At 40.0% G+C, this 24,301-nt stretch overlaps 1 protein-coding gene across 4 annotated transcripts in view; it reads right to left on the reverse strand.

The window, feature by feature from the left end:
* The window catches only part of LOC149219938 (uncharacterized), a 129,384-nt gene that overhangs the window by 79,285 nt on the left and 25,798 nt on the right, over positions 1-24,301 (reverse strand). For 2 of the 4 annotated variants that reach the window (XM_089384568.1, XM_089384567.1), the window contains 2 exons: positions 13,395-13,510; positions 13,195-13,282 (listed from right to left, as the gene is read on the reverse strand). In XM_089384568.1, coding sequence (XP_089240694.1) covers positions 13,195-13,282; positions 13,395-13,508 — 202 coding nt within the window. In that variant the 5' untranslated portion in view covers positions 13,509-13,510. Of the gene's footprint in view, positions 1-13,194; positions 13,283-13,394; positions 13,516-24,301 lie in introns of all 4 variants that reach the window. The other 2 variants (XM_089384566.1, XM_089384565.1) reach the window with 1 other exon arrangement.

Genomic DNA, 24,301 nt, shown 5'->3' on the forward strand with positions numbered 1-24,301 from the left:
CTAGGGTTCAGGGTTTTGAGGGAAAAGCACCACAAGGGTCACTTGTGGGCTTGGAACCCAAGTATGGGGTTTTGCACCCAATCGTGTTTGGGGCAATTCCATAGGCACATTTCTATATGTGATGCCATGAGACAATAGAGGGCAGAAAGGAGAATCCAACGCTTTCCGAGTTGTAGAAGTGGAGAAATAAATTTTTGAAGTTGACAAATTAATTATTGGTTTTCAAGTCATGTAAGCTTGATGTAAATTATTCCAATAGAAGGGTCTCTTCACTAATTCGTTCGAGCCCCTCTTTAGGCTATAAATAGAGGGTGAATTGGATTCATTTGAATCATCCAAGTGTGCAACATATCCTCCAAGACAAGAACTCGGTGGAGAGAGAGAGCTCTGGTCTAGACGCGGCAAAGGAGGAGTTTTGGACAGCGTGAGGAGAAGGGTCTGAGGTCTGTACTGGAGACCAAGTAAGCAAAGGTACAGGGGTTTGTCTTTGGGCTAAACATTGTTGTCTCAAGGGTCAAGTAAGCTTGTTGTTGGGCCGAGTAGAGGAGTAGCAATATGTTGTTCTTTTAGTGATTGTTTGGGCACATTTTGGAGGAGGTCGAAAGCTATAGCAAGTTGTTGTGCTAGGCCACAGGCCATAGCACACAGCTGGAGGTTGTGTTAAGGGTGTCAAGGGGTGGACAGTTCCTTAAGGAGGCAGCGTGGGTGTGGAGGAGCCTCCCCAAGGTGAACCACAGCCCTTAAAGGGCTTGTTTGCTGACTGTGTGGTGGGTTAAGCGTTGTTGTACATGCCCTAACCAGAATTGCAAGAGTAACAGTTCAAACAGTGGTGACAACAGTGTTTTTGTGGAGGATTGTTGGGTCAAAGTGTTGACTAGAATTGGATTGTGACATTGCAGCCTGTTGGTGCCATGTGGAGGATCTTCCGAGGAGGTGAAGAGTCTTCCTAGGAGCATAATTGACAGTGACGTGTTTGGGTACAATTGATCTGATTGGAGGGCAGTGTGTTGGCTACCCAAAGTAGCCCTAGAGTAGCATACAAGAAGGATGTTGTTTGGTGCATGATTGGGTGAAGTTTCCAGCCTAAAGAGCAACACTTTGATGGACGAAAGTGACTGCTAGATTGGCAGATTGGAGCTTGGGAATTAGGCCTACCCAGAGAGCAGTTTGATGAGCTCGTGTACTTGCAACAGAAGTGACATGCAGCATTGTTAGGTGGCAGCCCTCCGTGAGTCTCGATGTGTTGTCCTTTGAAGGATTGAGGAGCAGCTAGTGATCAGTACGAGAGCAAAGGACCGGCAGGACAAGATATGACATCAAAGCTGCAACAAAGTTTGTCATTGTATCTTGTATACCATAGACTATTTCATTATTCAGATTTGGTTTAAGATAACGAAAATTGGTGATTGTACATATTGTAAAATTTTGTTAAAACCCGTGTATATTTGTGCATATGTGATTTACTGCTTTATATTTCCAATGTGCAAAGTAGTTTATGGTTGAGATTCTTGGTTTGGTAGCGTCAATGATTTTAAGACTCTAACCTAGACCCAAGGTTGTGGAAATTCAACAGGGCATGCCATGATCCAAGGCCCAGATGAGGATGATCATCCTTAGGATGATTGAGTAGGGTTTATTGCACCTAATGGAGCCCCAATGCTAGAGAGAGAAGACACCATGTTTCCTATTTGGCACCCATGGAGATAAAATGTGGCACCCACAACTGGATTTTGGACCTTTGGAGCTACTTTGAGGCTTGATTTGAAGAGTTCCCTCAAACGGTGGATGATCATAATGCTTAGGTACACTTTTAGCCTTGCCTTTGTCTTGATGGAGCACTTGGAACCCTAAAAGGGCATGATGTCATCACTCTTTTAGGCTTACGGCTCACATATCCGGGCTAATTTTGGCATATCTTGTTGTTAAGCTAATGGGTTGCCTTGTAACCCAATTTTACTTTTTGTCCACTCAAAAATCAAACATGTTTAGGGGCTTTTAATGATAAAGTAGTAGAGGTAGACCTCATATAAACAAAGGATCAGCTCTTTCATTGTTTCATCATCACTTGTTTGAAATTTGGCCTCTCTTAGATAACTCAGTGTAGCTTTTGTACTTCACTACTTTGTGGGGATGTGATCTTATGGAGATTTTGACTATTGGAGATTAATGTTTGTTGTGGGGATGTCATTTTGGGATTGTAAGAAGACATGTTCTTGGACACATTGTGGGTACTTTTCATTGAATATCATTTATCGTTATTGCATGTAATGGAATATTGCTAGGGTTTCTATGTTTCTTGTCTAAATGCCTATGTTTATATGAAATGTTTGGTAATATTTGCATGCTTTAATCTTGTATCCTTGAACTCCCTATAAAACCTCCTAGAGAGCATTATTCTAGTGAGTTTCTTCTCTCATAAAGTGATAGCTAGGATTAGCAAGTGAAAACCTACGGTTTTGCCCCTTACTCCCTCAAGGGTATCATATTTCCAACGCCAAAGTCCCTAAGTATCCATCACCGAAGTAGATAGAAGGCACTTTCAACCATCTTGGTGATCCAAAGCTCTAAAATTATACCTTTTTTCCTCTACTCCTAGAATCACTTCAAGGAAAGTCGTTAGTGTTAGGGTTTCAAACCAAATTCAACTAGGGCTTGAGCATTGAGTTGATTTGGGATCCTTTCACCTTGCTTGGCCTTATAATATCAAAATATAGCAATTTGCATGATTTAAATTGTCTCTCTACCACCGACATCATCGCAATTATAGGGCTTATAAAACCCTAATTTTGCATAAGAGTTTCAACTTAGGGTCATTTGAAGGTTTTCTTCTCCACTAGTTGATTATATCTTGCTTATAAACCTTTTGTCCTTCACTTGTATGCCTAGATGTACCATTGTCAAGCTACACCTTGAAACCCTAGGCTACAAGCCTTATCTCATAGGATTTTTCATTGGTACGCTACTCATTATTGCAAAGAGTTGAGCCTTGTTCCTAGTCTGGAGTACCTTGGCCTAGCCTCTAAAAGTGTCACCTTGATCCTATTAACTTATAATACCCTTTAGGTGACCTACACTAGGAAGCCTCCCGTGTGGTGAAATTCCACTAAAGAGCAGGAGGTGTAGAGTGTTGGAAATAGTGTTGTCATTGATGACAACCAATGTCATTGATGTCAAAGGGGATGTCTAAGGAAGCAACAGTGTCATTCATGAATCCAAGGAAGCAGTGTGTTCGTTCAATCCCTTGCATACCTTCATCACATAAAGCCAAAATGACCTGAAGTTTATTGAGTTTTTCTCAAATTCATGATGCCCAAATGAATCTATGAATGGTATGGTTAGATAGCCCTCTCCAAGGCCATTCCCACAATATATTACACTTCGAAAAACTCCTCCCGGAAGAGAAGTTATGATCATATGATGTTAGCAGTGATAATGGAGACCAAAAACACCAAATTTGTTAAAGATCGCGCATGTTGAGGGCAGATCCAAACATTGGCAACCAATGCATTGAAAATGATCAAGAAAATGACAAAATAGCATTGAAAGAGTACTTACATGTAAGAAAAAGTACATCCAATCATCATTATATGCCAATAGTGAAGCTCCAAGACAAAAATGAAGAGATCCAAACATCAAAATTCATCCATTCATCCAATTTTGTCCCCCAAAAGAATAGCGAAAATCTCACAAGAGAGAATGATCCAATCCAAGTGATGATGATCAAAATGATTCATCACACTTGTATTTATACACTTCCTAATGAATTTGATTTAGCTAATTAGGCCTAATTTAGCCCCTAAAATAAAATAATGCGCATAACAACAAAACTTTTGGTGACAAGCCCACCAAATAGCTCAATAATGTAAAGATATGCCTCTCAAGAGGGTCAAATGATCAACAAAATGAATCGTTGGGCCTATGAGGAGGTCTAATGAAGTCCAAGGGGTGTCATAATGAAGGAATGGACTCCAAACATAGTGGACAATGGGTTGACCCCTTGTTATCCAATCAAAAACCTTTGGTGCTCCCAAGTGGGTGTGGGGCCACAAGGACATCCTCATGGGTCTCCAAATGGATCAAATATGCCTGTAGACCATTTGTAAGGTTTGGAGTAATGACATAAGCCCTCCCTCTGCATCAAGAGATATCCTGGAACATTTGCCAAGTGTATGGTGCAATTGTGGAGTCGGTTGGGCATGGTGGACCAAGTGCATCATCCTCATCCAAAAGGTGGAACACGAGCAATCAATGAACATTTTTGGGGATCTATGAAGTAATATCTACTACGGTGGAGGCTCATGGCTCTCAACACTCACCCTACAAGTGTCAATGTGGCCCTCTGGAGGGCTAGGACCCCGTATAGGGAGACCAAGCCCTAAATGAAGACCCACCTGCAATCTTGCATAAGATCCAATGCGTCCCCTTGCCCTCCAATACAACAAATCATTAGAATAATCAAGTAATAATGCTTACAAATCATGGGATCAATGGGGCACTTCATGGTGGCATGCCCTTCCATAGTGGGCTTTGGCATGTACAAGTGTCTCCAAGCTCAATAAGGGGTTAACCAAGGACCCTATTAGGTGGTTTCAACCTCTAAAGGGGGTGGCATGTCCATAGTACATCCTTTAAGAGGTAGGTGGCAAGTGATATAATAATGGAATGGAGTGGGGGATCAAGGGAATCATCCAGACCACATGTCAAGGTGCATGGGTAGCTATAATAAGGGAAGCCCACACTTGGGTATATGAGTGTAAGAGGGAGCAAATCATGGTACATGAGTTACCCCAGCCTTTGTTTTTCCACCCTTCTTCATATGCCTTTTGTCTTTTATTGATTTTTCTTCATAACTGCTCGAGGCTCCAAGGGATGGAGAGCATGATGTGTAATATATAGCAATAGATACCCCCTTCAGGTGGGGCAGTTCATCGCCCACCAGGGGTTGGAACAATCATGGGTTCCTTACTGATGGATGGGGCTCATCTAGGACCCATAGGAACCAGGGTGATGGCCATGAATAAGGAGTAGAGCTCATGTTTGGCTTTTGCCCACGTGCTAAATTTGTATGTCATAGCCATCTTTTGCATTTTGTGGTACATTTCTTATTGAAATGGCCAAATTATGCTTTTTACTTTCTTTTTAGCTACATCAACCTCCAGGGCATCGTTCCAAGCCCGACCTAAGGTGTGGACAAGGGGAGGGGGAGGCTAACCCTATGTGGACCTAGTGGACACATGTGGACCCAGATGGGAAAAGAGATGAATGGGGCTCAAATAAGTGGAGAGGGAGTAATGTAGGTGGTATCGAGAACCGAGACCACGCAACCAAAATCAGGATTTCCCATGTAGTGCCAACCCTAAAGCTAATGGCTAGTAAAGGCGATCCCACAGGAATAGGATATAAGGGTAACCACAAAATCGAGAAATGGAGACAAAAATACAAACCTAACCCACTCTTTCTGCCGAATTCCCCCAACAATTCATGCCCAAAAGTGCCCATGACAAGCAAGGAAAACTACTCAACTATACCAATGAAAAGACATAACCTTGGGGTCGGGAGGCCCACCTTCAAACATACATTCATAACAGATGGAAGAGGGACCACATGGCTAGCTCAGGTGGCGAAGAAAATGGCACATCGAGCTATCTGGGGGTTGCAAGGGGTTGTTGGATGTCAGCTGAGGACCATACAGGAGAAAAAAATTCTCCCATATACGCTACCCACAAGTGGTGGGTAACAGACCCAAAGGGCCATAGAGTATGAGAAAATGGACAAGGTCAATATGAAGGACAATCATATGGTTTAAATCTCCAAGCTTGTTGGCATGAATGTTGGCCCCAGGGCAACTCGCAAGTGTCTCAAGTCCACGTGAACTAATATATATACACGACCGTGGATTCCAATTGAAACACACCCAACACTCATGACATAAAACATTTGGTTCTATGATTGGCATGGTTAGTTTGTTGTTCTTGTTGGTGAATGATCTCGGTTTCCACCCCTGAGAAAGGTTTCAGTTGTCAAACATGTTTCTCAATGCTTCGTGACTCCTCGTTTGTGGAATTCTCACAAGTCTGCGATTTCGATACACACTGTTGGCAGGTTGGTTCCAGTAACCCCTTTTCTTAGTTGATCCATCCCACATGCAAATATGGAACAGTTGATGTGTTGATCTAAATGAGTAACACGAGTAGCAGAGTGGGCATGTCGTGTGGTTTGTATGCGGTAGGTCAACGAATCTTGGTCTAATATATACACCAAATTTTTTGTTTTACATGGTTATTGGCCTGCTAATTTGTACATTCTATCGAACCCTTACAAGACATTCTATCGGACCTTTAAATAGCCATTTTGTATAATGCACACAGAAATTGTCAATCTGTCGAACATTTAAAATTTATATGGTTTTGTATGGTTTTTTGGAATTATTTTAAAGCCCAATTGAATTCTAAAAAAGGGGAAAATGATCATAATTTTATTGTGATCTTCCTGAGAGGTATGAAAAGCCATGAAGATATATTTTGGGATGCATGGAGGCTATATTTTACATGTTTTGATGTTCCAATGGTTTATAAGCAAGTTTTAGGGTTTATGAGCAGATTGTACATTCCTATCCAAATCGGGATCTGGAAAAGGTGCCATGGTACCAAATTAATGAACAAGTTGTTATGTTAAATGGGTTATGAACAGGTTATGACAGCATTGTGACAACAGCAACATGATCAGTTTTTGAAGACCTGTATTGTTTGTGGTGCATGTGGTGCATGTGGATCCAGTCTAAAATATTGTGAAAAGTGGTCCACACCAGGTTGAAGAAGGAGGTGGGTGTTTCCACCGAGGTTGGTGCCTCAATCAGGTTGAAGCCTACAGCAAGTCAAAGCTTGCACATTTTCGAAGTTAGTGCCTCAATCAGGTTGTAGCTTATTGCAAATGGGCGCTTGCACATTTTGGGGGTTGGTGCCTCCAAATTTGCTTTTGGGGGTTGGTGCCTCCAGTAGGTCGGTGCTTGCAAATCTATGTAATCAAATTGAAGAAGACAAAAAGAATTTATGGTTTTCTCCCGCAAGGGTTTCCACATAAAAGTTGGTGTTCTCATGTGTTGATATGATAATGGTTTCTTGATGCAAAATTTCATTTATTGTTATGATGCACATTATTTTCTAATGCACTGTTACATAGTCAATTATTGATTAAATGTTTTGAAATGATGAATTAGCTACTATATTGATTCCCCCCCCCCTCAGTGTGATCTTTGGTCTAACAGAGTGCTCAGGTGGTAGTGGCATCCACCTCATTGTTGTGTTAGTCTAGCTTTTTTCTTGTGAGGCCTTTCACAACACCGACTAGATTTTAAGTCAACAAGGAGTAGAGGGGGGATTTCAAAAAAAAAGAAACAACCAACACCAAACAACGAAATCTTTGAAAACCAAATAGTCAAGTACATAGAACACAAAAAAGTGAACATTGCAAGACATTGCACTAAAAAACAAACTCAAAATGAGGGATTTATGCCCATTTGAAAACCACCTTTAGAAATTGAAATGCCAACAAAGGGTTATCCTCTAAATGATAACAAACATAGCACACTAATTAAGTAAGTTACATGGCATTGTTGTGATGGGAGGTGACATGGCATAGGAGTCTAAAAGGCAAGCAAATGTGGCACGTTGGTAGTATTACACATGTGAAACGGTGGCATGGCAACCTAGCATGAAAACATATGGTTGAGGTTGATGTGGCAAGAATGTCGACATGCCCGAAGACTATGATGCAACATGGCAGGGGACATTGCAAGGATGTTGATGTGTCACTCTCTAATGATGTGACGTGAATCTATTGTGTCTATATGGTATTTGCATGTCAGTGGACTAAGGTAAGGTCATCCCAAGTGGAGACATGGCAAGGGGATGTAGCAAGAGGTTTGATGCATTTCCCATATGCTAGAAGGCATTGCCACATGGTGGTCAACATGAGGGGTTTGCATGTCTTGGTATGGTCTCCAAAGTGAAAAAGGCAGGAAGCATAGTCACAAGGAGAGCTCGCGAAGAAAGGGGTGCCCACATGTGGAAGGGGACCATTACCTTGATGGGGGCAATGACATAGTCTCCAAGGCTAAAAGCACAAAGGTGGAAGACATAGCTATTGCTGATTAGTTGGTGTGAAAGGCACCATGGATCATGCTAATGTGGTGATAGTGGCAAGCCAGAAGCTTGCAAAAAAAAAAAGAAACATCAAGGCCAAGGAGGAGCCATCCATTAGAAAAAGGAGATGTCACACAAAAATAGGAGTTGCAAGCTAGAAAAATGAGACACCAACCATAAAAGGAGGGCAACCAGCTCACACAACAAGAGAAGCTCACATCCAAATGCATAAGAAAGTCATCTAAAATGGTGCCCAATGTGGAGGCTAAGGAAAAAATGGCTTGAGCCATGATTTGTAGCATCAAGAAAGGAGGCTGAGGCTAGGGTGAGCCACAACGCAAAGAACAAAAGGGAGCATAGCCTCCTACAAGCAATCACAACCACCAAGATCTCAACCACACAGTCTCAATGGCTGGAAGAACAAACATGGCTCCAGCCACATAAAAAGGAAAGTGTAGCACAGATGGCTCCTAGGCCAAGGCACAAACTTGGTCTCCTACAAATCAAAACCATGAACACTTGTCCCACCTAAAAAACACCAGAAAACTATGCAAACCAAGGTAGTGTTGCTAAAAAAACAAGAGGTGTTTCCGGAAAATGAAAGACAGTAGTCATAATTTTCTTACCCTAGCAAACCAACAATTAGTTCCAAGCATATTTATGTCTACTAAATAAAAGCACCAACTAGGGTATTAACCAAAAAAATTCAACAAAAAGCAAATTTACCAATCTCAATTGCAAAAATGACACACAGATTTTGCCCAATCATAGTTCTTCATTAAATTCATTACTTAGGCTCCCTTCCTGGGAAAATGGCCCAAATGAGGAATTACATACAACACCGGATATGATTCAACTGATAAAACCCTCCTTGGTTGATCTAGATCTCCTTGTTGCCCCTTCCTCGAACCCAACACCTCACTGAGATGCCTCTCCCAATCATATGTTGTTGTATGGTGTGCCATCTCCCTCTCCCTGACCTTGCTTTTATAACTTACATTGAGCTAATCTCGAACCCTAATCTCCAAAGTGATTGATAGCCGAGATTAGATCACACCTCATTTGAGATCAAGGGCTGAGATTAAAACATATTCACTAAAGTTACTTTAGCTCAATAAGCCAACATAATACTCGTGTTTTTCCTAGTCTAACTTAGGCTAAGTTACAAAAACAACATGCTCACACTAGAGCAAGTACCTAAGGAGACTGTGGGTGACTTTCTTATGCCTAGACAATTAGGCCTGTGCAAAAGTACTTGCCTAAGCTACAAACTTCAACAAAGGAAAGCGTAGCACAAGCTGGCTCCCAGGCCGAGGCACAAAACTTGGTCCCCCACAAATGAAAACCATGGACAGTTGTCCCACCTAAAAACACTAGAAAACCATGCAAACCAAGGTAGTGTTGCTAAAAAAAAATGTGTTGCCAGAAAAAGCAAGACAATTGTCATAAATTAATAAAAGCTTCATAAACCAAAGTCAATACCCCTTTGACAATGGATGGAAATGGAAAACTAGAAGAAAATCTATATAACTAAGGCAAATGAAGGCCTTTTTCAATGAAGTGAAAGGCAAGTCTAGCTAAAAGGACTACTTTGAATGCAACAAAGGTCAAAATTCCTCCATGACGCACAAATTTTGCCGAAATGAAACAACATTGAATCTTCATGAGTTGATAACAAAAGCTGATTTCAAAACCAAAAGAAAGAATCTGAAGCTGCTCAACTACTCAACATAACCGCCAAGTCTGCTCATATTAAAAACAAATAGGTCTCTGGAATGCACTCAAAAGGTATTCATATTTGTTGCAAGCTATCTCGACCTTCAAACAAAACAGGAGTCAAACTCCCAAGCACTCCAATGCCATTTTGGGAAATCCACAAGTGAACAATCATAAAATGAACATCACAAAGAAGTCATTCACATAGATCAAAGATCAAGACACCAAGATTTATGTCATAAAAAACTAAAAGAGGAAAACATCCATAGAGCAACAAAAAATTGTATTGCTACTCAAGAAGGTTCCAATATTATGAATATCAAGAAATAGGACTGTCAGATGGCCTATGCGCCAGATAGAATGATGACCATTAGATAGCTCAAGGACAAAATCACATTAACAAAGCACACAAAAAAAGAAACACACTAGACACACACATGACTAGTTAACTAGACCTAGTTGGTCTTAAATCATCCCCTTCTGTCTAACATCTTAACAAGGAACAACGTTTACTGTAACCGAAAATAGAACTGCCATGTAGCAGAGAATCAGCTATTTAGAGAAGCGACAAAGCAAATTGAAGGCATCTTTTACCCTTTGGAAGCAAGAAATTAGGGATCTGCAAGTGAAACTAGTGCATGAGGAAAAGCATAGAAGAAGCACCTCATGATGCGGCCCTCTAATTCACATTGTAAATATTTCTATTTTGAAATAGAAGAGAGATTTTGTTCACTTTCATGTCTGCTAGCATAGGAAAGCAGTGTTATTTTATTGCTTCCAACAGGCGTGTAGGTGTTGCATGATTTTTTTCTATTACTCTGAGTTGCATACAGTTTTGTCATGTTCACAGCAACATTATATTTTTTCAAGTATGTTGTTCCTTTTTTCTAAGCCCTACCTATGGCATGATTTAGTGCAGAGTTGGTTACCACAGTATGTTTGACCTTCTACCACATACAAGTTAACATTGGATCATCATATGATATATTATTCATCAACTACTCCATGGACATTCCCATTACTGTAATTTGTCCTGGTCTGTCCCAAGCCATTACATCAAAGGCACCAGTGTCTACCTCTATGAAATGGATAAACTATTCTCAGAGTTTGAAACATCACAATCTAAAAAGTAAAGCTCATGTTGACCAGTAGACTGTCAATGAAAGCACAGAAAATTTTCAGTTGGGTTATTCCTAGCAAATATTGGTCTTTCCATAACATCTTGAGAAAAGGTAATTTCTCCTTTGTAATGGTTTCAAGCAAGTCAGTTGTTCTTATGGTCTCCATGAACAATTTCTCAGTGTATGCCTAGGTCACCATGTTCGACGAACAAAATGCTTGAAATTTGAAGTTCGCCAAACTTTAACGCCTGCCAAACTTACTTGTTTTTGTTCGTTAAACATCAAGGCGAATGTGAACACGAACCCCCAGCCAAACTCGAACATGAATTTGAATACTAACAAAATTAAAAAAAAATAGCGTTAAAATCGATTAAGTTCGGCTTCATGTTCGGGTAAATCTCCGCAGTTGGTAATTTAAAAAAAAAAAGGCAAACCTAAATCTACACTGCAGTCCGCACACTCGCAGCTTCCACTCTCGACCACAGCCATACAATGACAGCAAATGCGCTTAAGCAAGTTGATTTGCAACTGTATTCATGGAAAACACAAACGCAAACAGCCTACAACATTGGCCCTCTGTACAGAAAAAGTAAACATCATACACCATTTATCAATTAGATTGATCGATTGGGCTCTCTTTTCCTAACCACTGTTATGCAATCATGTTTTGTTTTTTACAAAGATCACGCCAAAACAATAATTACACAAAAATCGCAACAACCAACATTACTGACAAGCAGCCAAGCCCAACAAATAAACAAACACAGGAAAAACCAAGTTAGGTGGGAAATATATGAAACCGCTAGCTGTATATAAAAATATATTGGACCAATTGGTGAAGATGTGGATGTGTACAGTCTTCAACGATTCAAAGAATGGTGACGGCTCACAAATAATAAAAAGGCGGGGAGATAGTTTACACCTTTGGGTATAACAAAGTAGTGGCGTGAGCTCAGTGCACTATTTTTATTCAATGCACTGTTTACTCACATATGGCGTTCTTGGTTTTACTACTAGCTGGTCTGCTGAAAATGAATTCTTCATTTTCAAACTTAAATCCGAATTTTATCACCAAAATTTTAAGTGTCAAACTTTATGTGAACTTCAAGGTCGCCGAACAAGAACGCAGTGACTTAGGTGTATGCCAAGTCTCTTTGTTTAATGAAGGCTGCATGTGGCATTTCTGCTTTATTATGCTAAATTTTGTTTTGGCAAACTTCTGGCAATGGAATCATGCAAAAGAAATGTCATCCATGTTTCCTGACTACAAAGCAACCTCCATGACTATTAGAAGAAGACAGTCCCACTGGCTGAACATACTTTCTCAACTCATGCATAGATAGCAAGTTGGTGAGAGCTAGATTGCTGAATAGTCTCTTTGGCACATGTCATGGGTGCAGCACATTTTAGTGCTACACAAACACAAACATATGCAGATATAGATATCAGGGAAGAGTGGAGATATGTGGAGTCGGAATACTCAGCCCCCTCTGATGAAGTGTTCACCATTTTGAGGGCTCATATCTGCCATGTTTTATCCTTCAATAGTTTCATTATTAAATACTGAGCAGTAACAATATCATGCTCCATTGATTGTATCACTAAAGGCGAAAGACTGCAAGTACTTTCTTCATGGACCAAGAATGGCTATAGGTTATGTATCAAAATCCTTCCTACTCGTCATGTACACATAACGATGCTTTATATTTTGAACCAGCCATAGTGAAGTAATGCAATTCTCAAAGGTGATTTAAATGGTGGATGATACGCTCAACTCTGGTGGTTGTTTTTTTGTAAATTCAGAGTCTTGATTGGCTGACAATTCTGTTAGCAGAGGGTGCTATCTTCTATCTTTCAGCGCATAACATTTATTTGAAGTGGCATTTTCTCTCTTTCCTCTAATCTTGTTGGCTCTTTATTCTCATTCTTTTTTACCAAGTTTGACTTGTCTAGGGTGCCTAGACTGTAAGTTAGCCTTTTCTGTGTCAAGGTAGTGGTGCCTTCCCTTCTCACTTCTGGTTTCCAGCATTTACTTCACTCGTGACTTAATTGAGAAACCATGGGCACTGTGAAATCATGGTATTTTCATAAATATGTCCATTGCATTACCAAAATATTTTCAAGGCAGCATTGATCCTTATACATTGTCTTCAATTATCCAGATACTGCAAGCACATATCACATGAGAAAGCATGCCAAGCTTATAACTCACATACCTTCTGTACGGTCAACATTTTTCCACGCCTCCTCTCCACCAAATACATCATCTACCTCCTTTTGTTTCAGCTGAAGTTTCTTGCTAATCTAAAAGCTCAAGTCACATTCACAAAAGAAAATTTGTTTCAATGTCCTAATATAGTTTACATAACAACGGATGTCCAAGATAAGAAAGCTAGACTGATTTAATGATTCATACCTTGCGTTCAATTGGAAATATATACGGGCAAGTTGGACAGAAAAAACGCAAGCTCTGACTCATATACGGATGCTCAATTTGTAGCAAGTTTCCACATGTGGGGCAGAATTCCATGGCTATTCTGCAATAAATAGATTAATGACACTTCAGAGTCCAAATTATGAAATGAAGGAAATGAAAAAATGCAACCAGACATGCAGCAGATTTCAATGGGTTCACAGCATAAACTAGATAAACGACACTTGATGATAATGAATGAAAGTTTAAGTAGATCAAATACACATAAATCATGACTGCAATTCTGTTTGATGGTTACTTTGAGTCAAGTTTAAGATGCATCCTACATATATTTCCCTTGAGTCCTTTAAAAGTACAAACTCGTAAATTATAATAAGTAAACTCAGATTGTTAACAAGTTTGGAGAAAAGATAGAACAAATGACCACAAAACTAGATCAATAAGACTGAAAGAGTACATCCAATACAAATATATAGTGGGAGTGCCTACACAACTCCTATAGCTACGCTATCAGCAACATGAAAAGATCTAAGAACCTAGCTAAAAGAAAGATATGCTGAATGAATACATAAGGGAAGTCACATCCAAAACGTGTCAAGGTGTGTTGAAAGTGGACAAGAAACCAAGGCCAAAAATGGGCGGAGAGAAGAATGCTCCTCATCAATCATCATGAAGGTGCTGAAGCACTATCTGAAAACACCATCTGGAGAGTACCTAGCACTGAGGGGGCCTCCATTGTGCTATCTTGGGAGGGATCCTAGAGGTAGCCTTAGATCAAGAAGGTCCGTCACTCCTAACAATCAACACCAATCGAAAGAACATTCACATGGCTGACTTGTTGCTTGACGAAACCAAGAGAGGATCACTATGTGTGGAGGGAATCTAGTTATGGCTTTGGGCCCTCCTAGAGCTGCTTTGTTTGTTGATCCAGTGAACTATATCCTAAGGTTGGGAGTGAGAGATCCTAAGAAGTATAGTAGAAGTAAGGTTGGGAAGACATTTGGGCTTCACAAATCTAATATCTAAAGAGGCTTGGACCTTTTCATGTCCCTCATTGCCTTGAGTTGACAAGACAATAGGGAAGAAAGAGGTGATATGGATAATGAAAGAACATCTATGATATGGATAATGAAAAAATGTACAGAAGTAACTACTAGAATCTTAGTAAAGCAAGTAAAACTTCCCCCTAATCTCATAAAAAGTAGGACATCTGAAATGATGTGTTCCTTTGACTAGGTCTCATGTAGGCAGCAAAGTTGGCAAATCCTATCCAAACAAGGGAGATGGTGATCAATCTCAACCCAAAGCCATTGAGAGCCAACCCAAAACCAAACCTAGTGGGATCGTGAGGGCATGCATTTGGTATTGTTTCTATGTACTCAAGTTTGGCAATAAGGTTGTCTCTCTACTGCAAAATGTGCTCAAAATAGAAAGACATCTTAAGGCCAATACCCTCAAGAGGTGAAACTCAAGTGCCCTTAATATACTACTTATAGATGTGTCCTTTGAGAACACTATTCAAGACTTGTTTAGACAATAGGAGATGGCCTAGAGCATTTAAAGAGTTACCTAAACTCAAGTGCCCTTAATATACTACTTATAAGTTATAGATGCGTCCATTGAGAACACTATTCAAGACTTGTTTAGAAAATAGGAGATGGCCTAGAGCATTTAAAGAGTTACCTAAAAGGGGGGAGACAATCAAGATAGATGGCCACTTACTGAAGCAAATTGGATGCTTTAGAAAATCAACAACTAACCCACTCATAGGGGACTCTAGTGGTAAGGATCTTTGGAAGAGTATACAGCGAGGTAAGGGTATTGATCCTTACCCAAAGCAAAGCACCAATATTTTGGACGTTGTGAAGGAAAGAGATAAGGATGAACATGGCCACGAGGCACAAAGGGTGTGCCCTGAAGTCCCTTTGGATGATGCACTAAGTGTTAGTTTGTGTAGCTCGGACAGGTGTTTTAGTCTCAAGTGGTGTCAATGAGGCTAAGATCACAAGTGGATTAATTATATCCAAGCTGTAATGTCCCTTCCTAAATTATTTTGGAACAGGATTAATTTCTATATTTTGGGGCCGATTTTGGAGGTGATGGGGCCCATTCGATTTTTATTAGGAGATTAGACTTAGGAGAAGTTATTTTGTTGTGGTTAAATTACACATGGGGGCCACCCACACTAGGGAAAGACGCACTTCCTAGTTCGGTTTGCATGAAGGTGGTTAAGTTTTGCATGTAGGTGGTTAAGTGAGGGCCCACGATGGAGGTAAAATTGGAGGGAAAAGTGCTCCACGAAATCTATATAAGGAAGGTAGCTCTCCTCATTTCATTCATCTTATTGGAGTATATCGATTTCTCTTTGGTTGCTCGAGCTACTTAGCCGAGTCACTGGCTGTTTAGCACGAGTTCTTTAGGCGAAGAGCTCACCCTTTCTTCAGGGGAATTCGAGTGCCACCCTAGGAAGGTTTTTCTTCATTTCTTCAGGGGGAGGATCTCATTGTGATTTCCAGAAATTGCATTCATCTCTGGGTGGTGCGTACTACTGGAGGGCGCAGTGAAGAGGAGGTTGATTTTGCTTGTGGTGTTTTGCAATGGATTTTGGGTGAGAGATTTTCTGGAGAGGAGGCATCGGAGGATTGTTGGCATTTGGGAGAATTTTGGAGGTGGAGGAGTGTGCTACCTTGCAGGGTGACTTTCGCACTTCCTGGGCCAGCGCAAAGGCAGCATTGGGTGCTCACGTGGAGGGTAGAGTATCAATATTTGAGGCTGAACTTCACCATGGAGGTTAAGGGAAATATTTGGAGAGGTGATTGTTGCATTTTTGAAGCTTGGAGGAGGATTTCGTTGGTGTTCCTTGTAGGCCGTATTCCTTGAGCAGTTTGGAGGGCGTAGGGCCTATTGGAGGCCGAATTTGGAAGGTCAAAATCCGGCCAAACCATTTCTGGGTTTTTCTGGGTTTTTGACAAGGATCCCAAATATAAAGTTTCAGAATTTTTTGAGCAACAGAAGTGGGGTTTCCAGCCGTATCTTTGCAGCAGACAGTGTAGAATTGTTGGGGATTGCACAGTGCCTTTGGGGGTCGATTTTGGGAGGTCAAAATCGGGCCAAACCATTTATGGGTTTTTGTGGGTTTTGGTCAAGGAGCTTGGGGTTGAATTTGTAGCATTTTCCAAGCAGCGGAAGTGGATTTTCTTACAGTTCCTTTCCATCCAACAGTGTAGTTTTCTGGGCAGCACAGAGCATTAGAGGAGCATAAATTTTCCAGTACTTGATATCATTGTCTCATCACCTGGATTCTGTCATGCTTTCCATTGAGGCAAGCCCAGGTGCATTCATCCATACTATTTTACTGCTCCATTGATTAATAAAATGGCTCAGTTGGTTCTACTTCTAGAGTTTTTATGAGCATGTGTTGTTTGTTAAAATTTTCTGTGTTGAGAATCGTTTTTTCTTTGCATATCACTATTTTTCCTATTTCAAGACATTACACAAGCCCAGTTTATTTTATAAAGAGAATATCTTAATTAGATTTATTAACCAGTTTTAATTATTTTCCTAAGTATAACTTAGGGAAATGAGTTAATTAATCAGTATTAATTGAGACAAGTCAATTTCTCTCTAGTGACTTCTAGAAAAGTGACTTGATAGGGTCAAGATGATCTTAGCCATTGATTGTGATTAGATCGTGGTCGTTGATTCGTCAACAAGAGATTATAAGAGGAAATTGATGGGGCTCTTGGAGACACAATTCGAGTGAGCAAGGGATGCGCAATGATAGCTTGGGAGGCACCAATAGCAGGGTTTTAGCAGGAGAAATTGAGGATAGATTTACCGATGAAATTCTTCTCAGTGATTCCAATTGTCTGAGAGACAAAAGGAGGTTGAATTCTTCTGCAAAAGGGAGGTTGAATTTACCATTGTGAATTGCCTATTTGCCAGTGTGATTTGTCGAAGGATCAATTTCTGTTGCCAGAGCGATTTATTGGAGGTAGTGCAAATAGGTTGAGCAAATTGTTGGAGGCAAATAAACTTGCAGGATCGATTATCCAAAGGTAGAGCGAATTGCCAAAAAGGCCAGTGGGCAATGCGAGTTCACAGAGGCAATGTGAGTTGCTCAGTAGAGGCCGATTTGATTTGCAAAGGTTTGATTTGGTCAGCGATAGTGAAGAGAAAATTTGTCGGAGCTTTTCTAGTGGCAGGCAAGCAGTTTATGTACATTCTCAATTTGTTGAAGAATTAATAATATAAACCCTCATCTGCAGAATTGGTTTTCCCCATCTTGGGGTTTTTCCAAGGACAATTTGTCAAAAAATATTGGTATCATTTTAAGTGTGATATTTTCTTAGTTCCTATGGTTTATTAATTGGTGAAATTTGCAGTTGTGTTTTTATTTAGTATTTGTAGTAAATTTACTAGGACAAATAATATGTTAAAAGACAAGTGAATAATTACCAGATTAACTACAATAGAATTTTCACACTAAGGGACCACCCACTTCTAATGATTGATACATTGTAGCATAAGTGTCTATATTCTCTCCATTCAAGACTAGTTAGCCTAAAGCAAACTAGGTCCCTAGACCTCATAGCCATAGAGGACCATGGATCTAATGATAGTGTCGAAGATTTTCATTCTTAGACTTGATATCCTCGAAGTGACTCAAGAAACACACTCTCAAGAATATCAAGGAAGCCACATCCCTTTATAATTCGAGGTGGGGAAGCCTGTCTCGAGCTAAACTAAGGCTCTAAGCGTTTAACCCCCAAATATGTGTCTATCATGCTGATCTTGATCTCTTCTCCTTGTCAGTAGATTGGTAGGTGGAGAGAGTGCACTTTGATGCATTGAAGGTCATAACCTTAGTCTTAGGTTAATTGTCCACTTTCAAATATCACAAAAAGCTAAATAGGGCATCAAGTTATCTTTGCAAAACATTTTAAGAGCTTCACCCTTGAGAGACAATAAATTCATATTTGTGGACTAGCTTTTATTGACTAGAGAGATTAATACCTTTGAATTTAAGATAGATAAGATAATAAATTAAGTTGGCCCATGAACAAAACAGGAGGCCTTCGTACACCAAAGTTGGGATATATTGCCTTGAGGTTTGAAGTTCAACAAGTAAAAAAATGGTGGTATTCTAAAATTTGGAAAGTTAGGTCTCCAAAGAAAACAATATTGCACATGTCATGCATTGAACAATAGAATTCTGACTTGGGAATTGTTGTAGAAGAGACAAACTCAGGGCCTTAGATTCTGCATTTTGTGCATGGATAATGAAGAAACTATTACCCATCTTGCAATTTCCTGTCCTTACACTTTAAAAGTTTGGAAGGACATCTCACGTTGGTTAAAACTAGAAGATCCGCAGGTTGGCATTAATATCGAATCATGTTTACATGGGTGGTTTCTTAGATTGGACTTAGAAAAGTTAAAGGGCTATTCCATTTCTTGTCCTTTGGGGACATATGGTTAGCCCATAATGACCAATTATTTAAGGTTGACAGGTTCCAACTTTCCAGGTCTCATCTCGGTTTGTGTCTATAATCCAGATTTTGAAGGTAGACACTAAGGTCAAATTGCCTATTCAAGTAGGTGAGCTTTTTACTGACAAGAAAACTACTTGGGGGTATTTTGATGGTACTTGTCAAGGGACCAAGAATATTTGTGGACTAGGTGGATTTTTACATGTATTTGAAAATCATTACTTTAGATTCAAGGCAAATCTAGGTAGTGGATCATGTTACCCACCAAAGTGGATTTACCCCTAGGAGAAAAAACTTCTCCTCATTTGACAGCCAATAACACAATGATTGTCTTCAATTAGATTTATGTCAAAGCTCTCCACCCATTCCTTTGATCAATGCTCTTGCTTATCTAGCATTCTTCTGGAAGGAAGGTGAGTCATCTACCAACAAGTACTCTAACCATTTTAGCAATCATGTGATTTCATTATGAATCAAGGGGCAAGTTGGATGATTGACCGCTCTTGATTGTATCCTTGTTCCCACACTTCACCTGGGAGGTTAGCCTTTGACCCCAATCCAATGGGGCCTTATGGTTTAAGAGGGGCACTAATTGGGGGGCAGGGCACATTGATATAGTGTGTCCATGGTAATCCATACTTACAACTTTCCATCCTTCCCTATTATTCATCTCCATCAACAGGTTGATTGTAATTACTCATTGTTGTTGAAAAATGTGTAACTAGGTTCAGCCTTCATAAATATGAAATGTACTTTTGATTCTTGTATTTTGTAAAATGAAAGAAAAATTACTATTGTTATTTTTAGAGCATGGGTTTCATGCTCAAGGTCTTTTAATTTAGAGGTCAAGCACCCATTGAGTGCTTCTAGGGTTTTTCCTAGGTCAAGAAGTCAAAAGAGTCATTGTCATAAGTTGAAGACCCCTTCAGGCACATTGTAATTTGTAAAAAAATTATTTTTGTATTTAAAAGTGTCAAAATACCCTTCAAGACCAAGTCGGCCTAGCAGCTAAGAAGTCAGCCTATTTTGAGGAGCCACGTCCACCTTAAGAAGCCTATATAAAGGAAGGAACTCGACCTCCTTGGGACACATTCACTTCTCACTCATACAAGCAAAGGAGAAGCACAAGAAGGCTAGCAAAGAAGGAGGACGACGAAGAAAAGAAGTTTCTAGGCTAATTCTCTCTCACACATGCAAAGAAGGAAGGCTAGGGTTTGCTACTTCAAGGTCGAAATTCTCTATTTGCTGGAAGAGGATCAAAGTTGTTGGAAGAAGGGCCTAATAGGTCACCTACTAGCCCTAGACAAGGAAGCAAGGCAAGCAAAGTTGTTGGGAGGCCTTGGAAGGCTAAATTTCGCTCACATGTGTGGATGCAATAGCAGTTGCAGGGGGCGAAAATTTCAGACCTGCAATAGAGGCCGGAATTTTGAAGCTGGGGGTCAAAGTTGTGTTGCTGGAAGAGATTTGAATGGGTTTGACTCGGACAAAGGAAGCACATCAATTGGAGAGATCAGACTTGGTCTTGGAAGGGTATTAGTCTTGGTCTAGAGGTCTTGGAATTTCTCAATTGAAGAATCTATAAGAAGAGAAGAGATTTACAGGTTTTCCTCTCAAGTGGAGAGGTTTTGACCCTGGCTTGCAGCCTATATCCTGTGTTCTTGTGTACTATTGTTCTTCTTGTTTTGATAATTGTTTGATAATAAGAACAAACATAATAATAAGAAAAGAAGCTAATAACTAAGAAAAAGTAAAAAAGATATCACAAGCAGTTATCATAGATAGAGAAAGCATCCCAACTACTGCCCTATAGATTTCTCAACAATTGTGATTGGCACCCTATATCCTCATCCTTGAGTGAAGGCCCAAAAACTTGGCCTCGAACATTGATGCAGCTAAAAGAACAATAAAAGCATATAAACCCACAATAGAAAGAAACTGTAAAATACAAAAGATGGTTGGGACTTATTTAGCATGCAGGCAAAAGCATGGCATGATCTCTACGTCGCTCATCAACCATCACCCAATTCCTCAAGCATTTAATGCTTCATCAAAAATAAAGGAACTCTTGAATGTCCCAATCCCGATGAGCGAGAAACTGCAACATATTTAAGGGGCGTTGGAAAAGAACAAAGCAAACTTTGTCTTCTAAGCTATGCACCAAAGAATGATAAATCATTAAAGTAAAAAGTGCACTAGAGAGGTGGAAAAAACAAGACATGGAAAGGGGAACTCATGCCTCCATGATTGCTCCTTCCTTGCATCATTACACTCAAGATGTTGGACCTCCATTTGTTGGTCTCATGGTTGTGGCATCTCCCTTGAAGTCTTTCCCACTACATGACTACACTATTACATACACCCATGGATTGATGGGTCTACCTACGACATGTCACTCCCCTTGGGGACTAGAAACACCTAATAGGGTTGTTGACCTAATCATCCCTAACATAAGTGAGGTAACTTGTTTACAGATCTTGAGCTAGTTAGACATTTGAAGGTAAGTCTTGTGTGAAGTATTTTTGTGCTCCTAGCATTAAATATGGTCCACTATAATGCTTTAATGGTTTTATGTCCGTAATGATGTTGATCTCACTTGATCTTGAGAGGCTTGTTCTGGTGGTATCACACATGCAACAGAGATCCCTTGACGGATGGCTTGACTCCTTTCCATCACATTCCAGAGGATGCTTTGCCCTGTTTTGATAGCATATGTGACCTTGTGGCCCCAATGTTGCCCCTCCAAAGATGAGTGTTGGGCCTTGAACAAATCCCACATGGTTCCACACCTCTTTATGTACCTCCAAATGTTGAAATGTTGACCCAAAAAGCACGGGAATTGGCTTGATTGATGATGTGTCAAGATGGACCCAAGATGCCCCTAAGCTAGCCTTGACCCTTTTTTATGAACGTTGCCTTATTCAAGAGCCCAAATGAGGATGGATGTCAACGAGATGACTTGGGAGGGTAGCACACTATGACTTGATGCCAACACTTGTCATAGATGATGCCAACACTTGCCATAGATGATGCCACATCATCTCTACATGCCCTATGAGGGTGGCATAAGCCTCTTTGTGGATGACATCATAGTGGAGGAGGTGCCTTTTGGAGATGTACCCATACACTTTGATGATTTCTTGGTGTGAAGAGCACTCAATGTACCATTTCATCACTTGCTTGAGGAAGATTGATCATTCTTGGAGGATGACATCATGGTCAAGAGTCTTATTTCCCACCCATGTGGGTTATTTTGGCATTTCTACTATATTTTTGAGCTACTACACTATGACTTGATGCCAACCCTTTCCATAGATGATGCCAACACTTGCCATAAACGATGTCATGTCATCTCTATGTGCCCTATGAGGGCGGTGTAAGCCTCTTTGTGGATGACATCATGGTGGAGGAGGTGCCTTTTGGAGATGTACCTACACTTTGATGATTTCTTGGTGTGAGGAGCACTCAATGTACCATTTCATCACTTGCTTGAGGAAGATTGACCATTCTTGGAGGATGACATCATGGTCAACAGTCTTATTTCCTACCCGTGTGGGTTATTTTGGCATTTTTACTATATTTTTGAGCTATCTCAAGGCCAGCTTGTAACTTTTGACCTAGTTGAAAGCTTAAAGGAAACTTTTAAGTGATTTTCTTGTAAAATTATGGAAAAGTGACCTGGTTACCCTCATATAAATAGAAAGGAGTCACTCTCCATTATTCACCATCATCTTTCATCACACTTCTCTTCCCTAAGAAGTGCGCACTAGCTATTTGTCTTCTTCTACTTAAATGCAATGTGATTTTTATGGAGCAAATTGTCTTGTGAGGGAGATTTTTTCACAAGGAGACTTCTTTGGGATTCATTGAAGTGATTCTTGTGAAATGGTGCAAGTTTCATGCTAATTTTCTTTCATTTTACATGCTATATTATGTGAATTAGGGTTTTACTTGTATGCCATATCAAAAGTTGCAAAATCTTCGTTGGAATTTTATTTTTTCATGGCATGTAAAACTTGCCTGCTAGATTCCTTCAAGAGAACTTTATTATATGCATCTCTTGAACTTAAAATCTCCCACAATAAGTAGTTGTTAGGGTTTCAAAGTAGATATTTTCATTCACTCACCATCTTCATCAAGGCCCTCTTCATAGATCGTGTCCTAAATGACTCCATTCGCAATTAGATCAAGGCACTAGTCTAGTAGGTTGTCATCAAAATCTTAATTTCTCTATTTTTCTCTCTTTCTTGGTAACTAGGGTGAGGGCCTATGTTGCACGAAACTTCTAGGAACCCGACATTTCGGGTTGTACCTATACCCAAAACTCTGAAACTTGGCCGAAACTCGACCATCATGTAATCATCTATGAGAGTTAATATATACTTGTTTTTCCTTCTAAATTGTCATCTATGGGTATTATTCCCTTTTTTCTTGCAAGATAATGTGTTATTCACTTATATATCTATATATATATATATAGACCTATATGACGTGTCAGCTAACGTTTCCATTTTTGGGAGGTGACGTTTCTAAACGTACCCGTTTTGGAAACTCTGAAACGTTTCAACGTTTCGTGCAACTTAGGTGAGGGTTAAGTTAAATTTGCATTTTCAGCAATTTTATATTTATGTGTTATTGCCCTAGTAAAGTGATTGCGTTTACTTGAAAAAGGTAAAATCTAGCATTAATTGCATGTTAAAACCCTAAAGTCCTCGAGGAATTAGCCCCCATATCTTGCTCAGACTGTGACCAGCGATCCTAGAACCTCAGCCCATCACATTATTACTCAGTCAAAGAAGGGTATGACTTCCTCATCAAATAGTTCCAGCATCCAACTCAAAATAAGCTACTCAAAATAAGCTAAGGAAGGCGATTTAGCATGGCAATGGGATGCCAAAAGTCAATATCTTTTGTTGAACTCTAGTTCAGCAAAAGACCCTCACTGTTGACAACCTTAAAAAACGAAACATACATGGCCCTTCCTGGTGCCCTCTGTGTATATCCTCAGAAGAAAATATCATGCACATGTTCAAGTTTTGCTCCTTCTCTCTAGCAATGTGGCAGGCAACCTATGTGAATGCCTCTCACATAGAATCTATACCTGAAGATTGGAATGAAATGTTTGCAAATTGGAAAAGTAGATCTCCATGGTCAAGAAAATCATCCAGTCGTAATTAGATGCTAAACAACTTTACCCAAATACATTTGTTGGGGAATTTGGCTTGCTAGAAATGCCATAATCTTCATAAAATTTGTAACTTTGTTAGGCAAAATCCTGAGAACTTTCAAAGATGACGAGCAAATCAATATCAATACTCTTTGTTTTTTGACAGGGCCTCTAAAGGAAATCTGGGGTTAGCAGGAGCAGGACGGGTGATTTACTGCCCCAAGCAAAAAATT

The sequence above is a fragment of the Pinus tabuliformis genome, chromosome Q (assembly GCF_031772625.1).
Source record: "Pinus tabuliformis cultivar Carrire ecotype Pingquan chromosome Q, CPIR1, whole genome shotgun sequence".
In the NCBI taxonomy this organism is placed as follows: Eukaryota; Viridiplantae; Streptophyta; class Pinopsida; order Pinales; family Pinaceae; genus Pinus; species Pinus tabuliformis.